Source organism: Oncorhynchus clarkii, chromosome 23, assembly GCF_045791955.1.
Source record: "Oncorhynchus clarkii lewisi isolate Uvic-CL-2024 chromosome 23, UVic_Ocla_1.0, whole genome shotgun sequence".
Taxonomy (NCBI): Eukaryota; Metazoa; Chordata; class Actinopteri; order Salmoniformes; family Salmonidae; genus Oncorhynchus; species Oncorhynchus clarkii.
In genome coordinates, this window is record NC_092169.1 from 33,719,398 (window position 1) to 33,744,360 (window position 24,963).

Genomic DNA, 24,963 nt, shown 5'->3' on the forward strand with positions numbered 1-24,963 from the left:
GTAAGGTGACTGTGACTGTGTGTTGAATACCTGTTGTATTCAACACACATTTCATTTGATTTTGAATACCAACTACTGAGAAGTGCATTGGAAAGTGTGAGTAGGAAAAACATACATTACCTATGTCTGAATTTGCCCCAAAATGCCTTGTGTATACTAGAATATATAGCCTAGAAACTACAGTATACTGGACTGTATTCCTCTTAAAATGGAGTTGATATTGCATATGTACAATATAATTAGTAATTCAATTATTAGGGATCCCCCCACCTAAAAACAAATACAAGATCACAAATAACAATATGACATAGAACACAATACATCAGTTTTTTTAATTTGTGAAAATACAAAATGAAATCATGTACAACTTATTTACAATCCTTAAAAAGACAATATACTGTATTTAGCATTGGATATTGTATGTACAGACATAGGACCTTAATTTGATAGTAGTGTATTTGAGGTTCAAAAAGGCTTCTGAAGTTTGTAGTTTCTACTTTGAAATTTCAGACTTGATTTTCCCTAAAGGAACATTTTCATAATGTCCATGAATTCTAATACACATAATTCACATTTCCTTTTGCTGCAGGATTATTTCCTTGCTGTAGCAAACTGGCTCAAATTAAGATTCTACATCTGTATGACATAGTCAGAAATATAAACATAGCACTTGTCATTGTATCCACAAATCAAAGTGTTAAAATATACAAACAAAACAAACTAAACTGCAATGCCAATCTCCTCTTCACCCAACATCTATAAACGCAATAGGAATAATTCACTAAAGCTTTGTATTGACTTCTTGAAAGGACCAAGAAGTAAACATAGAACATTTTATTTCGCAGTTACTAAGTAAATTCCTAATTTCAATGTTAGTTTAAGACTTTAACTCTCATCATTCGTTACAATGCTAATTATCCTCAGGGATTCTGTACATTCCCAATAACCTTTTACAATTAAATATCAAATTTTCCCAAGAATTTACATGATTTGAAATGTAATTTATACGGTTTGAATTGCCTCTATGACTAGATATGACACGCTCTTCTTTAGCAATAGCAATATACATGCCCTGCTTCTATATAATCCCTATCTTAATAAACCACTTTCTCTACAGTGGGTCTTTAGCCAGAGTCCTTTGACCTGAACACTGCCCGGCACAATGCTGGCACAGAGGCACGGAAATCTTGGGTGTTCCCCAAGTCAGCAAAATGCCACACCATTTCTTTCTTCAGATTACTGACTTTTTCTGTCTCTTTAAAGTCATGTACTGCTTTTTTATTGTATGCAGACAGAAAATAGATTAACACATATGGTTATGGTTTATGGACATGACAAATTGGTGTGGAGTTTGAGTGTCAGTTGTGTTACACCAAAACATGAGCTTTGTACTGTAGTTAGCCAAATGCTCCCTTTATGATTCAGCTGTTTTGGGGTATATCTACAGAAAATCCTCGACCTTCTTCTACCGTCTGAGTATAGCACTGGGACTGGTCATGGAGAACATCCAAGCTACTCTAGTGCCTCCATGCCAAGCAGAGCTTACAGCCAAAGGAGGATCTGTCTACAGGTATAGCACTGGTCCAGGAGGTTAATGCACATTCCTCTACTAACAGAGAGTTGCGGAGAGAGCTGTAAGATTGGTGAGTGGGTTCAGGGGTCAGGGGTTGTTGTAGGTGCGCGATGGTACCAGAGCTACAGATATATACACCCACTTTATACGATATGTGGCTTTCTCATTCTTTCACCTAATTCCTGGTGATATTAACATAACTTATTAACCCTCCCTGTGCTTCCAGGTACGTCTATTAAGGTAATTAAGGTATAGGTAGGGTTATACAGGTAGGGTTATACAGTATAACCCTCCCTTTGCTTCCAGGTACGTCTATTAAGGTAATTAAGGTATAGGTAGGGTTATACAGGTAGGGTTATACAGTATAACCCTCCCTGTGCTTCCAGATAAGTCTATTAAGGTATAGGTAGGGTTATACAGGTAGGGTAATACAGTATAACATAATCCAATAGGTAGGCCTATTAGTTAAGGTAATTAAGGTCCGTTCATCTTATTAGCTGCTCGGTTAGCTTACTGAACATCCTCCAAAACAGCATCATCATACTTGGGTTATAGCATTATGCCGCTATAATGACAGGTCAAATGTATTGGGAATATGGTTTATTTTGTATTTCCAGTGTCATTCCACCCACATCTCATATTCCAGTATATTTGTTGGACATTGATATCAAAGCTAAAAAGGCAGGAAGTATCCTGTAGATCAGAAGACGCAAAAACAAACTGGCCAATCGAAATAAGGCTTGGGCCAACACAATAAAATGTACTATTTTGACATGAATGTTGACAATCAATCACAAATATAGTCTTGGGAATTTACTCGTATTAAATGACGATCCACAAAGTGATAATATGGTGAAATCAAAATCGATAAAAATATAATTCTGGTGGGACTGCATTTAACAAAAAATACCATATACCCTTTTGCAAACTTTGTTATGTATTGTATCTTACCAGGCATGTCAAAAACACATGGACCCAAAGCGTACGACTTTCCAATACTGGATACATGTCAGTCTTGAAACACCATTCTACAAATGAAAGTAAAAAAAGGAAAATGCTTTCAATGGCAAATAATTTGTCCAGTTTCATAACAATCTAATATAAAGTTTCATCATATGTAATCTTGTGTTGCGTTGCTATCTATTCTGACTGAAGCGACCCTCATTCTCCAAAATGGGTAATTGATGGAGTCTGGTCACTAAGGAGGAACTGGCTGTGCAAACTACATGGCTGAGTGTTAACGTTAGTGACTGTCTGACTGTACATTTGATTGATATATGATTGTATTTATGTATATTACGTTGCTTCATTTATATATAAATATATATATATTATGTTACTGTATGTACTGTACATATGAACTGGAAAAAGGTTGTCATTTTCCAAGAGGTTAGTTTGTACTGATGTGATCAGTAACTGGTGACTGATGAAGAAGGAATCTGAGGGAGAATACTGAATGATGTTTTCCCATGCAAACACCCCATTCGTCCCAACTACTCCTTTGTTCTCTGGAGTTCTATATTAAAAGAATGCTTCGGGATTTTGGCAATGAGGCCCTAAATCTACTTCCTCAGAGTGGATACCATTTTTATGTCTCTGCATGCAGTTTGAAGGAAGTTGCTAACTTGCGTTAGCGCAATGACTGAAAGTTTATGGGTATCTGCTAGCATGCTAGCACGCTAGCAGATAGCGCAATGTCTGGGAGTCTATGTGTAACGCTAGTTAGCATTGGCTTGTGAAACTAACTCAAACTTCCTTCATACTGGACACAGAGACATACAAATTGTATCCACGAGTTCATCTGAATCTGGGGGAAATATATACAATCCCAAAGTATCCCTTTAAAGCTAGAATCTTTACTTGAAACAATAAAGCAGTCAACCCTTTTTTGGGGGGTAAAAAAAGGGATAGGTCTGGTGCAATGTAACCACTCTCTAATTCAGATAGAGAGCTATAGATGCAAGGACTGACCAGCCAAAATATCAACATTACAGTTTTAACCATGTTTTGAGGCTATACAGTATTTGTTTACATTTACATTGTTTACAAACATTGGAGTAAAACAAACTTATATTTTGGGTTCTGATGGGGTACGACAGTTGAACTAAGCTCATGAGGCAAGTTTAAGTTATATTCTTCAAGATTCAATGGGTATATATCATTAAAGCAACTAAAGATTCAAGCTTTAAGGTGTTCTTCAGGTTCCAGCTCCACGGGTTCTTGGTGTACTTCCATGTGTTCTCTAGGTGGGTTCTAGATGTTCTTGGGTTCGAGTTCCAAGTTCTTTTTCCAGGTGTTCTACAGGTGGGTTCAACTGTGGGTGTCAACATGGGGTTCTGTAGTTCAGCATTCGTCCTCCACCTCTCTGATGGATGGAATATGGTTGTTGGTGGATTTGTAAGGGTTCTGGTTGACCTGGTGGTTGGCTGTGTGACTACTGTGACTAGTATTCATTGGCTTGATGTGAATGTTCCTGTGGTAGGCCGCGTTCTCAGGCTCATCTGTAAACCATGTCTTTTCTGAGAAGCAACAGAGAAATTAAACAGTTAATGGTTTGTGGATGTTACTGGGTCCGTCTTAAATGTCACCCTATTCCCTATACAGTGCACCTTCTTTTGACCAGAGCCCATAAGGAACTGGTCAAAAGTAGTGCACTGGGGAATAAGGTGCCACTTGGAGTGGAATCACTGTTTCCAAAAGGCTACAGTGCCTTGCAAAAGTATTCGGCCCCCTTGAACTTTGCGACCTTTTGCCACATTTCAGGCTTCAAACATAAAGATATAAAACTGTATTTTTTTGTGAAGAATCAACAACAAGTGGGACACAATCATGAAGTGGAACGACATTTATTGGATATTTCAAACTTTTTTAACAAATCAAAAACTGAAAAATTGGGCATGCAAAATTATTCAGCCCCCTTAAGTTAATACTTTGTAGCGCCACCTTTTGCTGCGATTACAGCTGTAAGTCGCTTGGGGTATGTCTCTATCAGTTTTGCACATCGAGAGACTGACATTTTTTCCCATTCCTCCTTGCAAAACAGCTCGAGCTCAGTGAGGTTGGATGGAGAGCATTTGTGAACAGCAGTTTTCAGTCCTTTCCACAGATTCTCGATTGGATTCAGGTCTGGACTTTGACTTGGCCATTCTAACACCTGGATATGTTTATTATTGAACCATTCCATTGTAGATTTTGCTTTATGTTTTGGATCATTGTCTTGTTGGAAAACAAATCTCTGTCCCAGTCTCAGGTCTTTTGCAGACTCCATCAGGTTTTCTTCCAGAATGGTCCTGTATTTGGCTCCATCCATCTTCCCATCAATTTTAACCATCTTCCCTGTCCCTGCTGAAGACAAGCAGGCCCAAACCATGATGCTGCCACCACCATGTTTAACAGTGGGGATGGTGTGTTCAGCTGTGTTGCTTTTACGCCAAACATAACGTTTTGCATTGTTGCCAAAAAGTTCAATTTTGGTTTCATCTGACCAGAGCACCTTCTTCCACATGTTTGGTGTGTCTCCCAGGTGGCTTGTGGCAAACTTTAAACGACACTTTTTATGGATATCTTTAAGAAATGGCTTTCTTCTTGCCACTCTTCCATAAAGGCCAGATTTGTGCAATATACGACTGATTGTTGTCCTATGGACAGAGTCTCCCACCTCAGCTGTAGATCTCTGCAGTTCATCCAGAGTGATCATGGGCCTCTTGGCTGCATCTCTGATCAGTCTTCTCCTTGTATGAGCTGAAAGTTTAGAGGGACGGCCAGGTCTTGGTAGATTTGCAGTAGTCTGATACTCCTTCCATTTCAATATTATCGCTTGCACAGTGCTCCTTGGGATGTTTAAAGCTTGGGAAATCTTTTTGTATCCAAATCCGGCTTTAAACTTCTTCACAACAGTATCTCGGACCTGCCTGGTGTGTTCCTTGTTCTTCATGATGCTCTCTGTGCTTTTAACGGACCTCTGAGACTATCACAGTGCAGGTGCATTTATACGGAGACTTGATTACACACAGGTGGATTGGATTTATCATCATTAGTCATTTAGGTCAACATTGGATCATTCAGAGATCCTCACTGAACTTCTGGAGAGAGTTTGCGGCACTGAAAGTGAAGGGGCTGAATAATTTTGCACGCCCAATTTTTCAGTTTTTGATTTGTTAAAAAAGTTTGAAATATCCAATAAATATCGTTCCACTTCATGATTGTGTCCCACTTGTTGTTGATTCTTCACAAAAAAATACAGTTTTATATCTTTATGTTTGAAGCCTGAAATGTGGCAAAAGGTCGCAAAGTTCAAGGGGGCCGAATACTTTCGCAAGGCACTGTATATCATAAGCTTTCCAAATCAGTACTGTTTAAGCTGAATGGGACCTAATGTCAGATAGCAAGCTATCTTTATAGAATAGTTTACCATGCTGTTGTGTGTGTCAGTGGTCATGCAATGCAAATATCATAATGTAACGCCACAGTACAATAGTCTACAACAATCAATGCATTCAGCTCTGGGTCAGCTGGGATGGCTGAAATGGACTCATAGGTTGCATCCCTAATGGCACCCTAATCCTTATATAGTGCACTACTTTTGACCCAGAGCTTTATGGGTCCTGGTCAAAAGTAGTGCACTTTAAAAGGGAATAGGGTCCCATTTGGGATCCACCCAATATCGATAATGTTTATATTCAAGATTTAAAATAATTCAAAAGTAATATTGCTTTATGTGGGGCTTCAGGCTTTGGCTTGATGCAACCTGCATTGTGTGGATCAAATTAGAACTACAAGACCAACTGACGGATGATTTGATATCCGTACTGTATATATTAAATTATGAAATTACTTATTCAATGACATTGTCCTAACAAGTGTACTTTCACAGAAGTATATGGTGGTTAGTGTAGAAAGATCCCTAATGGCTGACGTATCTGGTGGTTAGTGTAAAAAGATCCATAATGGCTGAAGTATCTGGTGGTTAGTGTAGAAAGATCCATAATGGCTGACGTATCTGGTGGTTAGTGTAGAAATATCCATAATGGCTGAAGCATCTGGTGGTTAGTGTAGAAATATCCATAATGGCTGAAGTATCTGGTGGTTAGTGTAGAAATATCCATAATGGCTGAAGCATCTGGTGGTTAGTGTAGAAAGATCCCTAATGGCTGAAGTATCTGGTGGTTAGTGTAGAAAGATCCATAATGGCTGAAGTATCTGGTGGTTAGTGTAGAAAGATCCATAATGGCTGAAGTACAGTATCTGGTGGTTAGTGTAGAAAGATCCCTAATGGCTGAAGTATCTGGTGGTTAGTGTAGAAAGATCCATAATGGCTGAAGTATCTGGTGGTTAGTGTAGAAAGATCCATAATGGCTGAAGTACAGTATCTGGTGGTTAGTGTAGAAAGATCCCTAATGGCTGAAGTATCTGGTGGTTAGTGTAGAAAGATCCATAATGGCTGAAGTATCTGGTGACTAGTGTAGAAAGATCCATAATGGCTGAAGTATCTGGTGACTAGTGTAGAAAGATCCATAATGGCTGAAAGGATTTACTCTACTTTGACTGACTTCACTTGTTTACTTTATTGTCCCCATCTGTAAAATGTGTTTGCTGTTAAATTTGCCTGAAAACAAGTCAAAGTGGCATCAAACCATTTGGTGTGGTCATATAAACTACTCCGTAATAGAGTATTTAAGAGGGACTGATGACGAGCTTATAGTCATGCAGCTCTGGGATGCTGTCGGGCATGTAGCATTTATTTTGGAAACACCAGAAGCTTCTTTGCTTTCATTTAGAAAGCAAAAAAAAAAGTCAACAAGGGCATGACTTTGATGCATTATCTACTTCATGCATATTCATTCATCGCATCCATACCTTGGCCCATTTTATTCATCCTTGTTGCACTTTAGAAAAACAAGTGTGAACTACGCATGTAAGACAAATAGGCATCATACATTGTATAACCATACAGTGGGGAGAACAAGTATTTGATACATTGCCGATTTTGCAGGTTTTCCTACTTACAAAGCATGTAGAGGTCTGTAATTTTTATCATAGGTACACTTCAACTGTGAGAGACGGAATCTAAAACAAAAATGCAGAAAATCACATTGTGTGATTTTTAAGTAATTAATTAGCATTTTATTGCATGACATAAGTATTTGATTACCTACCAACCAGTAAGAATTCAGGCTCTCACAGACCTGTTAGTTTTTCTTTAAGAAGCCCTCCTGTTCTCCACTCATTACCTGTATTAACTGCACCTGTTTGAACTCATTACCTGTATAAAAGACACCTGTACACACACTCAATCAAACAGACTCCAACCTCTTCACAATGGCCAAGACCAGAGAGCTGTATAAGGACAACTGTTGGCGCAATTATTAGAAAATGGAAGAAGCTCAAGATGACAGTCAATCACCCTCTGTCTGGGGCTCCATGCAAGATCTCACCTCGTGGGGCATCAATGATCATGAGGAAGGTGAGGGATCAGCCCAGAACTACACGGCAGGACCTGGTCAATGACCTGAAGAGAGCTGGGACCGCAGTCTCAAAGAAAACCATTAGTAACACACTACACCGTCATGGATTAAAATCCTGCAGCACACGCAAGGTCCCCCTGCTCAAGCCAGCGCATGTCCAGGCCCGTCTGAAGTTTGCCAATGACCATCTGGATGATCCAGAGGAGGAATGGGAGAAGGTCATCTGGTCTGATGAGACAAAAATAAAGCTTTTTGGTCTAAACTCCACTCGCCGTGTTTGGAGGAAGAAGAAGGATAAGTACAACCCCAAGAACACCATCCCAACCGTGAAGCATGGAGGTGGAAACATCATTCTTTGGGGAAGCTTTTCTGCAAAGGGGACAGGACGACTGCACCGTATTGAGGGGAGGATGGATGGGGCCATGTATCGTGAGATCATGGCCAACAACCTCCTTCCCTCAGTAAGAGCATTGAAGATGGGTCGTGGCTGGGTCTTCCAGCATGACAACGACCCGAAACACACAGCCAGGGAAACTAAGGAGTGGCTCCATAAGAAGCATCTCAAGGTTCTGGAGTGGCCTAGCCAGTCTCCAGACCTGAACCCAATAGAAAATCTTTGGAGGGAGTTGAAAGTCCTTATTGCCCAGCGACAGCCCCGAAACCTGAAGGATCTGGAGAAGGTCTGTATGGAGGAGTGGGCCAAAATCCCTGCTGCAGTGTGTGCAAACCTGGTCAAGAACTACAGGAAACATATGATCTCTGTAATTGCAAACAAAGGTTTCTGTACCAAATATAAAGTGTTGCTTTTCTGATGTATTAAATACTTATGTCATGCAATAACATACAAATTAATTACTTATAAATCATACAATGTGATTTTCTGGATTTTTGTTTTAGATTCCATCTCTCACAGTTGAAGTGTACCTATGATTTAAAAATAATACAGACCTCTACATGCTTTGTAAGTAGGAAAACCTGCAAAATCGGCAGTGTATCAAATACTTGTTCTCCCCACTGTATGTCTAATAACCAGTCTAAATGTGCTAGGATGAAACTTAAAGGGGTTCTTCAGGATTTTGTATCTACTCCCTCTGAGTCAGATGAACTCGTGTATACCATGTTTATGTCTCTGTGGCCACTATGAAGGAAGTTAGAGGTCGTTTCGAGAGCCAATGCTTACTGGCGTAGGCGCAATGTCTGGAAGTCTATAGGTATCTACTAGCATGGGTATCTACGAGTTCATCTGTCTCTGGAGCAGTAGATAAAAGGGCCTCATTGCCAAAATCCCAAAGTATTCCTTTAAGGATTTTGGGCACTGACCAGCCAGGCTAGTAGATCACAAATTCATGTCCAAAATCTGTGCCATGCGAAATTTGAACATTTCACTGGCCTGGCTGGCTTGTGTGTCAGATTATCTACTAGCCCAGTATAAAAAGTTCTAGCCTCAGGCTAGCTTAATATCCATCCCTAAAAACATTTGAACACATCAAAGTGTATTACGGTAACATGGTTCCAATTCATTTGCTAATAATTTTATAAAATTATGTTACAGCATGTACTCTACATTGGTATACAAATGCAAAGCAACTATAGAATGTCCATGCTTGTTTCCACAGCGTTCAGAGAGTTGTCCATGCTACTGTATAAATGGTCCTCTTTTTTTGATTTGACTGTAATTTAAAAAAATATATGAAAGGCATGCAACATCCAAACTTAATATATCTAAAAGAGGCATTCGCCTATATTAAAATACTAAAATAAGTATGCTATGTAAGACCAAAAAATATGCAAGATAAATAAAAACAAGCTTGTAAGTATATTTGTAGTCTCACCTAGAGTACTAACCATTGTAGCATTCACTCAGCAACCTCAGTAACTGTTAAAGATATCCTGTAAACCCACACTTAAACTTCAGTATTCTCAAGGAGATCACACACAAATGATCTCTCAGTATGCAGTTTGTGTGAGTAGTTCCTTGTTTAGAGAGTGTAGTATTGTAGTATTGCATTATATTCAGCTGGAGCCTTGGCTTAATAAACCATTTATAAACAGCATGTGACGCCTAGCATTGGGGTGAGTTTCTGTCGGGAGTGTTCTGGAATCCAATGGGCTGCTTTAGCATTAGTTAGCCTAGCATGCTGATGAACAAGGCAGTTTAATAAAAAAACGAGTATTAATTCAATCTTCTCGATTTCGCGGATTGGATAATGGGATAATTAGGAGTCCAGTGACACCTTCCATCCCTGGACTGAGATATATCCCTTATTGGTCACTGCAGTGAAAACATAGTGGCATAGGGCCGTTTGGACATGTATAGTTTTTTGGGCCTTTTCCCCCCAGCATTGTCCCAGCCAGGAAGAATGAAGTCCTCCACAATAACATGGGGCTTGCCTGTCCTAGCCACTCGGTAGCTCACCATATAAGATGCTTCTAGACCCTTCTTATTAATGGTATCTGTTGCTTTTATACATGTCTTACTACTCCCGTGGCTTATTTTTCAAATGGCCATGTTCTGTCTCTAAATGTCTGCACAAGTTTCATCGAATTCTGAGATAGTACTTTTGCACATATAACACACTGTGGCTGAGGAAAGGCACTACTCCTAATATAAGTGAACCCCAAATCAATGTAGTTCTCATCATATTTGCGCCTCTTCGATGGTTCAACGTCCCTGTCTGTTGTTAGGTGCTTTCCCGGGTGAGGGGGCAGTAGCTCTTTGGCTGCATCAGATTCACAACTGTCAGTGTCCATGTTTGCTGGGCTAACAACAAATGTAGAATTACTGATGCTAGCATTGGATGTGCTCGCGGAAGCAGAACAACTTGTGTCGTTGACAGGTGCAGCACTGCTGGTAGTAGCAGTACTACCAGTAGAGCTGGTATGTGTCTCTATGGACACAGGCCTTACTTTTTTAACCATTTATCAACTTTCAAGCAAATGGATTGAGCAGCAGCTATGTTTGGCTACATATGGACTGTTAGTGGAATTCCCGCAAAAAAGTAATGGTTAATGTGATTGGATGGTAATTATTTAACTAGGCTACCTGTACTTGACATTGTGTTGTTATTTCGCTGAACACGAGATGGTTTAATTTTATTTTTGGCAGTGAAACGAGGCTACTCACACCTCACCCAAATGTATAGTCCCTTTGGAAAATATAAATGGACTGTTTGAAAATGTGAAGAAAAAAAATATACTGTATATATATGTTTTATATATGCCGACGGCATTGCCTAGTTTGGGAATACCTGACATAGATAAATACATTTATAAATATGTTTATAAAAAGTGAGTCAAACCATTAATCAACCATTAACACATGTCATATAAGTAATCTGATGAGTTGACAATAACTGCTTTATAACTGTTTTTATAGTACACTGGTAGTACATTATAAATTGTTTTGAAATTGTGAACATACTACGATCAAACAGCTTATTAATTATCTTAACTCAGTAATAAATAATTAAAATTCTTAATTAAATGCAAATGTAGAGATTAATTACTGACATTTACAAATATAGGAACAATGATTCATAAATGTAAGTAAACTGTTTAGAAATGGTTTATTAAACCTCTTGAGACTAGGGGGCAGTATTTTGATGTTTGGATGAAAAACGCACCCAAATTAAACTGCCTCAGGCCCAGAATCTAGAATATGCATATCATTGTCAGATTAGGATAGAAAACACTCTAAAGTATCCAAAACTGTCAAAAACAACTGTCTGTGATTATAACAGAACTGATATTGCAGGCGAAAACCTGAGGAAAATCCAACCTGGAAGTGCTGTTTTTCCTGAAAGCTCTCTGTTCCATTGCCTGCCTTCGCTCCATTTAAAGGGGTATCAACCAGATTCCTTTTCCCATGGCTTCCCCATGGTGTGAACAGTCTTTAGACAAAGTTTCAGGATTTTATTTTGAAAAATGAGCGAGAAAGATCACATCGCATCATTGGATGGCTGGGTGCCAGCAGCGTTTTGCATGCGCAACAGCTTGGAGCAGACATTTTCTCTCTCTCTCCTATTGAAGAAGCTAGTCCCGGTTGAAATATTATCGATTATATATATTGTAAAAACAACCAGAGGATTGATTATAAAAAACATTTGACATGTTTCTACGGACTTTACGGATACTATTTGGAATTGTTGTCTGCCTGGTCGTGACCGCTCGAGCCTGTGGATTTCTGAACATAACGCGCCAACCAAATGGAGGTAATTTGGATATAAAAATAATCTTTATGGAACAAAAGGAACATTTGTGTAACTGGGAGTCTTGTGAGTGCAAAGATCTGAAAATCATCAAAGGTAAGCGATTCATTTATTGCTTCTCTGACTTTCGTGACCAATCTACTTGGCTGCTAGCTGTTTGTAATGTTTTGTCTACTGAAAGAAATGTCCTTACATAAACGCTTGGCATGCTTTCGCCAAAAAGCTTTTTTGAAATCTGACACGCCAGGTGGATTAACAACAAACTGTGTTTTGCTATATTGCACTTGTGTTTTAATTAAAATGTATTGTTTTTAGTCATATTTTTTGTAGTTTTTTTTATTTTATTTTACCCCGTTTTCGTGGTATCCAATTGTTTTTAGTAGCTACTATCTTGTCTCATCGCTACAACTCCCGTACGGGCTCGAGAGAGACGAAGGTTGAAAGTCATGCGTCCTCCGATACACAAACCAACCAAGCCGCACTGCTTCTTAACACAGCGCGCATCCAACCCGGAAGCCAGCCGCACCAATGTGTCGGAGGAAACACCGTGCACCTGGCAACCTTGGTTAGCGCGCACTGCGCCCGGCCCACCACAGGAGTCGCTGGTGCGCGATGAGACAAGGATAACCCGGACGACGCTAGGCCAATTGTGTGTCGCCCCACAGACCTCACGGTCGCGGCCGGTTACGACAGAACCTGGGCGCGAACCCAGAGTCTCTGGTGGCACAGCTGGCGCTGCAGTACAGCGCCCTTAACCACTGCGCCATCCGAGAGACTGTTTTTAGTAATTTAATTTGAATTTGGCGCTCTGCAATTCAGTGGATGTTGACGAAAATGATCCCGCTAACGGGATGGGTGCATCCAGAAGTTTTAAGGGATCTTAATATCAAGTGTTACCTTCTGCTGTTATCTGCTCTTGAATTGGGATGAAAGACGTGCAGGAGCTGTCTTTTTCCAAGTTGGTCCATTAAACTATGTTCGGCGAAATTCAAAAATGACATTATGCTATAGAGACCTCTGATTATTCACTGTTACGGGTTCATACACATTTTCAACGACTTCTCCATTACTTTTAACCAAATTTGCATGACTATTATTATAGTCTACATGAAAAAGTAAGCATTATTGACACTGGAAGGCTGCTTGCTGTTGCCACCCTTGATATAAAATATTAAAAACAAATACTTCTGTCTTTAAAAAATTATTCCCTCGTTCAATGAATCAGGGATCAAATGGATAAGGTATCTAACTAGACATGTCTATATACAGTACCAGTAAAAGTTTGGACACACACACTCATTGCAGGGTTTTTCTTTATTTTTTACTATTTTCTATTGTAGAATAATAGTGAAGACATCACAGCTATGGAATAACACATATGGGATCATGTAGTAACCAAAAAAGTGTTAAACAAATCCAAATATATTTGAGATTCATCAAAGTAGGGGTGTTCTACAGAAGATAGCCCTATTTGGTAAAAGACCAAGTCCATATTATGGCAAGAACAGCTCAAACAAGCAAAGAGAAATGACAGTCCACCATTACTTTAAGACATGAATGTCAATCAATGCAGAACATTTAAAGAACTTTGAAAGTTTCTTCAAGTGCAGTCGCAAAAACCACCAAGCGCTATGATGAAACTGGCTCTCATGAGGACCGCCACAGGAAATAAAGACCCAGAGTTACCTCTGCTGCAGAGGATAATTTCATTAGAGTTACCAGCTTCATAAATTGCAGCCCAAATAAATGCTTCACAGAGTTCAAGAAACAGACACATCTCAACATCAACTGTTCAGAGGAGACTGTGTGAATCAGGCCTTCATGGTCAAATTGCTGCAAAGAAACCACTACTATAGGACACCAATAATAAGAAGAGGCTTGCTTGGGACATTAAACCGGTAGAAATCTACCCTTTGGTCTGATGAGTCCAAATTTGTGATATTTTTGTTCCAACCGCCATGTATTTGTGAGAGGCAGAGTAGGTTAACAGATGATCTCCACATGTATGGTTCCCACTGTGAAGCATGGAGGAGGAGGTGTGATGTGCTTTGCTGGTGACACTGTCAGTGATTTACTTAGAATTCAAGGCACACTTAACCAGCATGGCTACCCCAGCATTCCATCCCATCTGGTTTGCGCTTAGTGGGACTATCAATTGTTTTTCAACAGGACAATGACCCAACACACCTCCAGGCTTTGTGTATTGTAATTGACAAAGAAGGAGAGTGATGGAGTGCTGCATCAGATGACCTCCACAATCCCCAACGCTCAACCCAGAGATGGTTTGGGATGAGTTGGACCGCAGAGTGAAGGAAAAGCAGCCAACAAGTGCTCCGAATATGTGGGAACTCATTCCAGTTGAAGCTGGTTGAGAGAATGCCAAGAGTGTGCAAAGCTGTCATCAAGGCAAAGCATGGCTACTTTGAAGAATCTAAAATCCAAAATATAGTTTGATTTGTTAAACACTTTTTTGGTTACTACATGATTCCATATGTGTTATTTCATAGTTTTGATGTCTTCACTATTATTATACAATGTAGAAAATAGTAAAATATAGAAAAACCCTTGAATGAGTAGTTTGACTGGTATTGTATAAGGCTCAGATATTACTGTTTCAGGGGAGATCTCTGCACAGCAAGTTATTTGTCAATTAGGCTATTCTTAGATCATTTTTTACGTTGTCACAATAACTGTTTAATACATTTAAATTTAAGTAATTTAGCAGATGCTCTTATCCAGAGAGACTAACAGTAGGGAATGCATACATTTTCAAACTTTTCCGTAGAGGGGAATCCCAGCTTTCCTACGGTGCAGATGTATTTAGGCTATCTATAGTGCCGGTGGAAAGGCGACAACTACATTAATGCTTAGTTAGCTATAATTAAATGGCGACAAAGCTGCTACAAGTTATGTTTTGATTTGGCCATCTAGTTAGACTGTTGTCTGTCATTACTTTATACCGGCTGTTGAAATGTCGCGCTCTCTCTCCTTGGGCAACAGCCCACTCACACTGGCACTCATGCAGCACCACAGACATGCACTGAAGGGTCATTCAGATAATGGCTGATATGTCATTTTTTAATTGATTGATCATATTTAAAAGTGTGCTTTCATGATGTAGATTAACAACAATTATGAAACTAATTTCCATGACCTTACAAACCTTCATTTGACAACTTGGAACTGCGCATCATGCCATTCAGGCTAGCACATTTTCAATCTGCACAAGTCTACTGTCACACGCAGATTCACTGACTAGCGGCAAATAAACTTGAACAAAGTGGAATCAGAAAAATTAATGCCCACTCTCCCTTGCTATTATTCAATGCAGATCCGGCCTTCATTCCACATTGATCAAACTTTTTTGCCTTGGTGTGGGAATCTGGGCCGGCAACATGCTATTTTGTTTTATAGAGGAGCCGGTACGCAATTCCCCAAAAATTAGAAGTGCCGGTACAGCGCTCCGGAAAGCTCTGGACCAAGTCAAGCACTGGCTGTCATCATCGACTTAAGGCACTTCGGTAGCCATTTTGATTTCTATGTTATAGAGCCATTGATGTCGATCAGTGAGAAGAAACCGGATAGGACACTTGACAACAGTTAAGACAGTTCACAGGCATTACTCGACAAACATGGATACGTCCCAAATGGCTCGCTATTCCCTGAACCCTAAAAGCAACAATCTTTTTTCTTTTTTTTCCCCCAAATTGGTAATGATTTAAAAGAGACACTAACTGTCAAGCAGTAACACTTTTATATTTTATTAACCTTTTGTACCATAAATGAAATGTCCATTAGGGCTCTGGTCAAAATTAGTGTACTATATAGAGAATAGGGTACCATTTGGGATGCATCCATCTTTAGAGGGGTACATACTTCTGTTTGTCCCGCGAGTCCCTGCTCTTGGTGCGGTTGGTACGGTTGGTGGCAGTGAGAGAATGGACGGAGGAGCTCTTTTTGCTGGAAGAATGGGAGGAGTGGGAGCTGTGGGAGAGGCTGGCCCTGGACTGACCCGCATTGTGGTCAAACTGCATCAGGCAGAAGATCAGGTCTGATGGCACCAACTCAAAACCATATGGGGGATTGGTTATCACATACCTAAAGAGGAAAGAGCCAGTGAAGAGTCATCAATACAGATTGATTTATTGATTTATCCCAAAAAATTATCAACCAGATACCAAAGCTGGTTGAAATGGCGTAATTACAAACATATTACAACGGTTGAAATCTAGTTGTAATGATGTCGTTGCAACCAGTTTTGCCTTCTGGGTAGTGGACATTCTGCCAACAATAATTTAAACTACAACATACTCACCGTTTAGTGCATTGACTTGTATGACTTTGTGTGTTTAAATGTGCGTCTCTTAATCGATAAATTCCGAAGCACAGCATGTTGTATGTTTTTAAAGCTTTACAAAATAAGTCACCGTAGCAACCACCATCCTGTAAGGCAGAGAAGCAGAACATTTCATACGGAGTTTTGATATTTCACACACGTTTGTCAAATGATACAGATCTCAATAAAAAAAATCAGATAAAAATACATATATTTCTTAATGTGAATGAAAGGTGTATTTACATATGAACATAGTAAATTTCCCTCAAAACGAATTTCATTATAAACATGTCCATTGTTTGTATGGTACAGCATTTGCTATGATAGGGGTCACAGGCCTGGATATATCATATCACCCAGCCATCTCCACATGCCTTGTTCTCCCCTACTGGCCTCGATGAGCAAACAGTCCCGAAGGACTTCTCTCTACTGCAAGCCGAGGTGACAAAACACAACCAGTCACTTACTCCCAAGTCAGCGAAAGGCCCGTCGTACAAGGCTAGCTGTGCCACACGACACCTGTCCCGGTTAGCGAGGGTCTGCGGTGTGCTGTAGCCTCCTCGTAATGCGTTCTCCTCCGCCAACAGACCCTCCAGCTCTGGAGTGGCCCCCCCTGTTACCAGCGTCCGGATCAGGGTGAGGATATTATCATTGAAGTATGTCTGAAAGGATGAAGAAGAAGGAGAAAGAGAGAGAGAGGGAGTATCCTTAAGCAAAGCAAACCCAGTCACAGCTGAATCCACACAAAGTGCCATGCAGCCTGAAGAGACAGTACTATCTAACCCTGGCCTGTCTCTTCACGTCGCCCTGCACCCAGACTGAACAAACAGGATATTCCAATTACTGCAGGTTACACTCTCTCTCACTCCTCTCCTTTCACGTCCATCAGACAGAGCTACAGTGACTTGTTCCTACACATTCATGCTGTTGAAGTACTCTTAGGAGTGGTAAGATCGGGAACGAAAGGTTTAGCCGGATAGAGAAGAGACGACAGTAGAGTAGCAGTGGTGGGGTAATAAATATGTAACAACCTCCTGTTAGTCAGTTACACCAATGTAGACTAGAGAACATGTTCAGGCCTTTTGATATCTCTGTCCCTTATCCCTAATATCATGCACATCTTGGTTACTACTTTGTTCCCAATTAGTGAGCCTGTACTGTGATGTCTGCCGCTTTCTAACGCTGTAGACTATAGAGGCTACAGCTGTCTCTCTGTCTGTCTGTCCTTGTTTGTTCTACACAGGAACATGTCCCCTGGCTGGGCCGCTGTCAGGGCTCCAGAGCAGAATGATGGACGAGGCCAATCTATTAAGTAGCATGACCTTTGTCTACAGTGAATCGCACTTGAAGGCAGCTTCTCAGTCAAAGTGAAAGGTAGACAGATGAAGCCATCATACCAGGTAAAGTGCCAGGCTTTCGTGTCTGTCTTCCGGGAGCTTTTTAAACACTGGGACATAAAATGCAATTGTACCAATGGGATTCCACTAAGACCTTGCTTGATATGATGATGTCTGTATAGATACCTTTTAGATAAAAACATCTATAGTTACACCTTCCTAACCAATATTTTCATTGCGCATTTAGGTTATGAAATGTCTAAACCACAAGCGCTTTGCGTTATCAACTGTGGTCCGAACCCGGGTCTCTGGCGAGCCCACTGAGCTAAAGCCTAGCCAATCGCTCAGGGGAGCCAACACAAGCCTTCAGGTCTGGGTTTTGTTTCTTACCGCACTCATCAGGGAATCCAGCACACTGACTGCGAAGGCCGTCCCACAGGCAAAGGGCTGAGTGAGGTACAATTCTGTGTCAGGGTCATCATCATCATCCTGGTCCAGGAACTGAACATTGGAGTCATTCACTGGTGGAGAAAGACATACAAATATGAACTTATTGATGTGTATGCTACTACAGTATCATGGTATAGCATGAAACACATGCTGTTGACTTTGCCAGTAACATGCCGACTAGACCGGCCAGGTTGCGTGCGTGAGCATTGCAACACATACATGTTATTCACTAATTTCATCCAAACTGCTCGTGCATCAACGGGCAGTTTGGATGCGCTGATGCGCTGTAAGTCCCGCCTTTCTCATCTACTCATTGGTTTTCCCAAGCATACTAACCCAAGTGGGTGATTGAAAGATGAATGTGGAGAGATTAATCCTCGACCAACCTGTGCCCCCGCACAATGACTCTGTACCGGTACCCCCTGTATATAGCATCGCTACTGTTATTTTACTGCTGCTCTTTAACTATTTTTTACTATTCTCTATCTATCTCTATCTCTATTCTCTATCTATTTTTTTTTTTACTTAACACTTATTTTTCTTAAAACTGCAATGTTGGTTAAGGGCTTGTAAGTAAGCATTTCACTGGAAGGTGAAAGTACCTGTTGTACTCAGCGCATTTGACAAATACAATTTGATTTTTATTTAATCAAAGAAAACTAACAAAAAACTAACTAGGTCTCCCCTTTACCTGTGAAATAATTGTCAAAGTAGAGATACAAAATCATGTGTTAACTCAAAATGGGTAAAAATTCTACAGAGATCCAACAAAAAATAGGACCATTATGGATTTCAGGGAAAATAACAACCCAAAGTTTATCTCCCAGGACAAAGTAGCTAGCAACAACAAGCTAGCTAAATGTCCATGAATGTTTCATGTGTGTTTCGACCAGTCTCCAAATTAATAGAGTTGGTTCACAGTTGGTTTTGATATTTTAACTTCATAAACGCGTCATAAACGTGTCTGGTGGGGAGACAAAATCGACATGACCACAATGGCGGACGCGCGTATGGGGCCGGTTTGGTCAAGGTGTAGGCTGCTGAATATACAATACAGTATAACTCAATTTGATCAAAAGCTCAACCATATGGAGTAAATAATTATCATGCATACTATATACTTTTACATACAGACTAAATGTGCAACTTAATCTAAGACATGGTTCACATCCAACAGTGACTATGAAGCATCACATATTCAGTGATAGAACGTACACAATGCCTGATAGCACAGAGGGATTGCTTTAAACAGTCAATGGCAGGGGATATGGATTGTTATGAGAATGAGAGGGGGTTTAGTATTTCAAAAGTATACATTCAAATCATTGTTGTACTTGGAGAAGATCTTAATCTTTACAGGCATCCTTGAAACCAAACATACACTTAGTGTACAAAACATTAGGTACACCTTCCTAATATTGAGTTGCAACCCCTTTTGCCCTCAGAACAGCCTCAATTATTTGGGGCATATACAAGGTGTCTCTACAAGGTGTCGAAAGCGTTCCACAGGCAGGCTGGCCCATGTGACTCCAATGCTTGCCACAGTTGTGTCAAGTTGGCTGGATATCCTTTGGGTGGTGGACCATTCTTGATACACACAGGAAACTGTTGAGTGTGAAAGACCCAGTACCGTTGCAGATCTTGACACACTCAAACCAGTGCACCTGGCACCTTCTACCATACACCGTTCAAAGGCACTTAAATCTTTTTTTTCTTGTCGATTCAACCTCTGAATGCCACACAAACACAATCCATGTCTCAATTGTCCCAAGGCTTAAAAATCCTTCTTTAACTTTTTATTGCAGTGGGCTAAATCAGGGTCAAAAAAAATATTGGTAGTCTTAAACAAAATGGATTAAATAAAATAAAAAATCCTCTTGACTCTACACACAATACCCCATAAAGACAAAGTGAAAACAGGCTTTAAAAAATGTTTGCAAAAAAACAACCTTATTTACATAAGTATGCAGATCTTTTGCTTTGACTCGAAATTGAGCTCAGGTGCATCCTGTTTCCATTGATCATCCTTGAGATGTTTCTACAACTTGATTGGAGTCCACCTGTGGTAAATTCAGTTTATTGGACATGATTTGGAAAGGAACACACCTGTCTATATAAGGTTCCACAGTTGACAGTGCATGTCAGAGCAGAAACCGAGCCATGAGGTCGAAGGAATTGTCCGTAGAGCTCGGAGACAGGATTGTGTCGAGGCACAGATCTGGGGAAGGGTACCAAAAAATGTCTGCAGCAATGAAGGTCCACAAGAACACAGTGGCCTCCATCATTCTTAAATGGAAGAAGTTTGGAACCACCAAGACTCTTCCTAGAGCTGGCCGTCCGGCCAAACTGAGCAATCGGGGGAGAAGGGCCTTCGTCATGGAGGTGACCAAGAACCTGGTGGTCACTCTGACCGAGCACTAGAGTTCCTCTGTGGGGATGGGAGAACCTTCCAGAAGGACAACCATCTCTGCAGCACGCCCCCAATGTACATTACAGAAGACTGAAATATAACAAAACCGTTTGACATAGAAACACTGGATTTTTGGTGTAAAAATCAATAAATGTTTATTAATTATGAAAAATAGTAATAACATTCCACCCATGATGCCACTAGATGGCGCTTTGGTCATTTGACTGCAAGAAAGGTTTATCCTGTCTCCTCCCCTTCATCTACACTGTGGATTTAACAAATTACATCATAGCTTTCACCTGGATTCACCTGGTCATGGAAAAAGCAGGTGTTCCTAATATTTTGTAAACTCAGTGTATATTGAATCTGTGAGTATGGTCTCTGGTTGGATTTGGGGTCAGCTCTTACAACCCATATCCAGGCCATTCATGCACTCATGGCTTTATGCATATTTAAAGCCTCAAGCTCTGAAATTCAACGCAAACAATCCTCAAGAGATTAAATATATAGTATTAACAACACGGATAAGATATAGTTTTGTCTTGTAAATATAGCTAATAGTTCCAGCTATATCTACACTGAACAAAAATATAAACGCAGCATACAACAATATCATTGATTTTACTGAGTTACAGTTCATATGAGGTTATCAGTCAATTTAAATTCATTCATTTGGACCTAATATATGGATTTCATATGACTTGGAATACAGATATGCATCTGTTGGTCACAGATACCTTAAAAAAAATGGGCCTCAGGATTTCTGCACTGTTTTTTTGTGCATTCAAATTGCCATCCATGAAATACAATTGGGTTCGTTGTCTGTAGCATATGCCTGCCCATACCATAACCCCACCGCTACCATGGGGCACTTTGTTCACAATGTGGACATCAGCAAACTGCTTCAAACTGATGCCATAAACGTGGTCTGCAGTTGTGAGGCCGGATGGAAGTACTGCCAATTCTCTAAAACGACGTTGGAGGCAGCTTATGGTAGATAAATGAACATTAAATTCTCTAGCAACAGCTCTGGTGGACATTCCTGCAGTCAGCATGACAATTGCATGCTCCCTCAAAACTTGAGACACTGTGTTGTGTCAAAACTACACATTTTTGAGAGGCCTTTTATTGTCCCCAGTACAAGGTGCACCTGAGTAATGATCATGCTGTTTAATCAGGTTCTTGATATGCCACACCTGGATGGATTATCTTGGCAAAGAAAAAATGCTCACTGACAGGGATGCAAACAAATTTGTGCACAACATTTGAAAGAAATAAGCTTTTTGTGCCTATGGAACAGTTCTGGGATCTTTTATTTCAAGTCATGAAACATGCGACCAACATTTACCATGTTGCGTTTATATTTTTGTTCAGGGTATTCATTTAAAAAGTCTTGTTACATACTTTTCACTGCCCAAAACTATGTCAATTTTTTTTAAACATGCCTTTGACCACAAAAAGCACAAGGCTTTTAAAAAAGAAAGTATTGATGTTGAGTTTTGTTTCAGAAGTGTTACTTCTATCAGACACTTCCAGCTGGGTGCGAAAATAAACGTCAGTCAGATTTGACGAGTCAGATGAAAGGAAGGAGGTCATTGGCCAGAGGATATGATCTATGAAGAACTAAGATGCTACTTTGGAAACAGCCACAAGGACTTGTATTGGGATGAAAGGTCCTTGTGATTCTCAGAAAAGAGAAAGAAAAGAACAGACGCATGAAGAAAGGAAGAAAAAATAGGCCAACACAGTCAATTGCAACAAAAGAACCCAGAGTAACATAGTACAATGTGCTCAAAGTGATACCATGGGAATGAACGAGACTAGGGCTACGTCCCAAATGTCACCTTGTTCCCTACATAGTCCACTACTTTTGACCAAGGCACAGGGCCCTGGTCAAAAGTAATGCACTACATAAGTAATAGTGTGCCATTTGGGAAGCAACCACAACCTCTTGGGCCAGGCAGCACGAGAAATCAAAAGGCAGCTTGATGGAGGACGAGGAGGAGGCGGCTGTAGAGCAACACTGAGGCAGTAGCTTCTTACCCAGCTCTGTTATTATTTGTATGTTGATTCCACTGCTTTTATCCTGACTGAATGAAACCACAGGCAGGACTTTGCCTGCTGTTTTTGATAATGGTGCTACAGACAAGTGTTAGGGAGAAATAGTTACGTGATGAAGCATGTTCAAGAGGTTATTAAGATTAGATGAATGTATTAGTCACGAATGGTTAAAAACATGAAAATCATCTTCAGAAGGTTAGAGAGCAGCAATTGACTGAGGAATTATGTTCTGTTTGGTTTTGGTTGGTTGTCATCGTCAAAACCTGAAACATTCTTACTATAGATTAGAAAATGTTTCATATTCTCAATGAGGCAATTCACTTTGGTGCTTTTTCGTCAATCATTAATAAAAAATATTAATATAATTACATGAAAATTTCCTTTTCACACATTTCACCCTCCTAAAAGAGTTTGTCAAAGTGACATTTCATTCATACCTGCTGACATACCTAGTTCAGTGATGATGGGGATGTTGGCTCCTGTTGTGATGGAAGCCTGTCGGACCAACCCCCCATGAAGTGGACTGTTTTCAGGAGAGGACCTGTCCATGCCTGGAGGAGTGAAACCTGCATGGACAGATATATAGACGTTAATGACTGCCTACGACATATATTTAAAGGCTCTATAAATGCGTACATTGTGGGTTACTACAAAACACATTCTTGCTATGTAGCACTGTTGTTCTGCCCCTCAGCAAGGCATTTAACCCCATTGTTCCACGAAACCGATGGCGTGGATGTGGATTAAGGCAGCCCTCCGCACCTCTCTGATTCAGCGGGGTTGGGCTAAATGCGTAAAAAACATTTTGGTTGAATGCATTCATCTGCGCAACTAACTAGGTATCCCCCTTTCCCTTTACTTATCTATTATCTGAGGAAGGTATATCAGTAGAAAGGAACAAATCATGATTTATTTATAATAAATTTATATATGTTTTAGCCATTCTTTGTCACATTCAAATAATTTGTAGTAAGACAATATTACACAATGTTGAGTGCAATATTCTTGAGGTCCCTCCATCCATCCCTAAAACATAACAAATGTTACATGTGGCCCATTTTGTTTCCATTAATGCCACAAAATAATAAAACAAGTGATGTGAGATTGACTTGACATCTCTTGCTTTCCTCAAACGGAGAAGTAAACACATTCATTCAGTGATGCTGTATGCATTATACATGGTCCTTGTTTTGACATCTGTGTCTTGCTGCTGACTACGGTAAACCCATACAAGTATTAGAGACACAACCAAAGGGCACAGAAATGTATTTTCAGGACAAGAGGTCTCATTTACATGACATTCAATGCCAGGGAGTGGCAGGCCATTATTGAAGATCATCTCACTCCACTGACACTTCTCACAAGAGAATTGTTTGATATAAAATTGATAAATGATCTGCTAGAAAAAGATATATAAAAATGGTCAGATTGATTACATATGAATAATAATAATTATTATTATTCATTTGCATTTAATCTACAAACAAATACACATTTAATTGACTTTGCATTCTCAAGTAAAGCATTATGCCAGGATAACGCCAGATTATCACCAATTACATTATGAAGAAACCAACCAGTAGCTAACTAGTCATTGAAGAACATGAATTACCAGGCTTTCCTGTCAAACACACCAGGTCAGGGATATTCGTCCAGCCAGGGCCTGTCTCCTCTGGGCAGAGCACTGAACTATGATAGGCCAACTCCTTCCCCTTGCTTACCTTGGGAGTTAGCCTGCAAGACCCCGATGCTGTCGTCAAACTGCATGGACTTGATGTTGAGTGACGCCAGGATGCATTCCTTGTCCTGCAGTGACGCGTCGTCAATATTGTTCTGATTGGCCGACAGGATGACACACATGTCACAGAGGTTGATATTGACAGCCCTCAGATCGGCCCGGCTTAATGGTGTGCCCTGTGAAATATGAATATAAGATGAACAAACATTGTTATTCTATAATAAATGATAATAGTAGAGATGTGATGGTGTGCCCTGTGACAGGAGAGGGATACAAAGGTGAAAAAGTTATTCTATACACTGTAAAACATTTCCTGTAATTTTTACAGTAAATTACTGGCAGCACAGTCAGTTGTTACAATGTAGTTGAAGGTATATACAGCTATA

The 24,963-nt window shown here is 40.1% G+C and overlaps 1 protein-coding gene across 2 annotated transcripts in view; it reads right to left on the reverse strand.

The window, feature by feature from the left end:
• Positions 1 to 287: 287 nt before the first annotated feature.
• The window catches only part of LOC139382018 (calcium-activated potassium channel subunit alpha-1a-like), a 201,392-nt gene continuing 176,716 nt past the window's right edge, over positions 288 to 24,963 (reverse strand). The window contains exons 22-29 of one of the 2 annotated variants that reach the window (XM_071125935.1): positions 24,561 to 24,753; positions 23,289 to 23,405; positions 18,309 to 18,439; positions 17,049 to 17,243; positions 16,561 to 16,688; positions 16,122 to 16,343; positions 7,430 to 7,458; positions 288 to 4,092 (exon numbers count right to left, since the gene is read on the reverse strand). In XM_071125935.1, the coding sequence (XP_070982036.1) occupies positions 3,917 to 4,092; positions 7,430 to 7,458; positions 16,122 to 16,343; positions 16,561 to 16,688; positions 17,049 to 17,243; positions 18,309 to 18,439; positions 23,289 to 23,405; positions 24,561 to 24,753 (1,191 nt within the window). In that variant the 3' untranslated portion in view covers positions 288 to 3,916. Of the gene's footprint in view, positions 4,093 to 7,429; positions 7,459 to 16,121; positions 16,344 to 16,560; positions 16,689 to 17,048; positions 17,244 to 18,308; positions 18,440 to 23,276; positions 23,406 to 24,560; positions 24,754 to 24,963 lie in introns of both variants that reach the window. The other variant, XM_071125934.1, reaches the window with a different exon arrangement.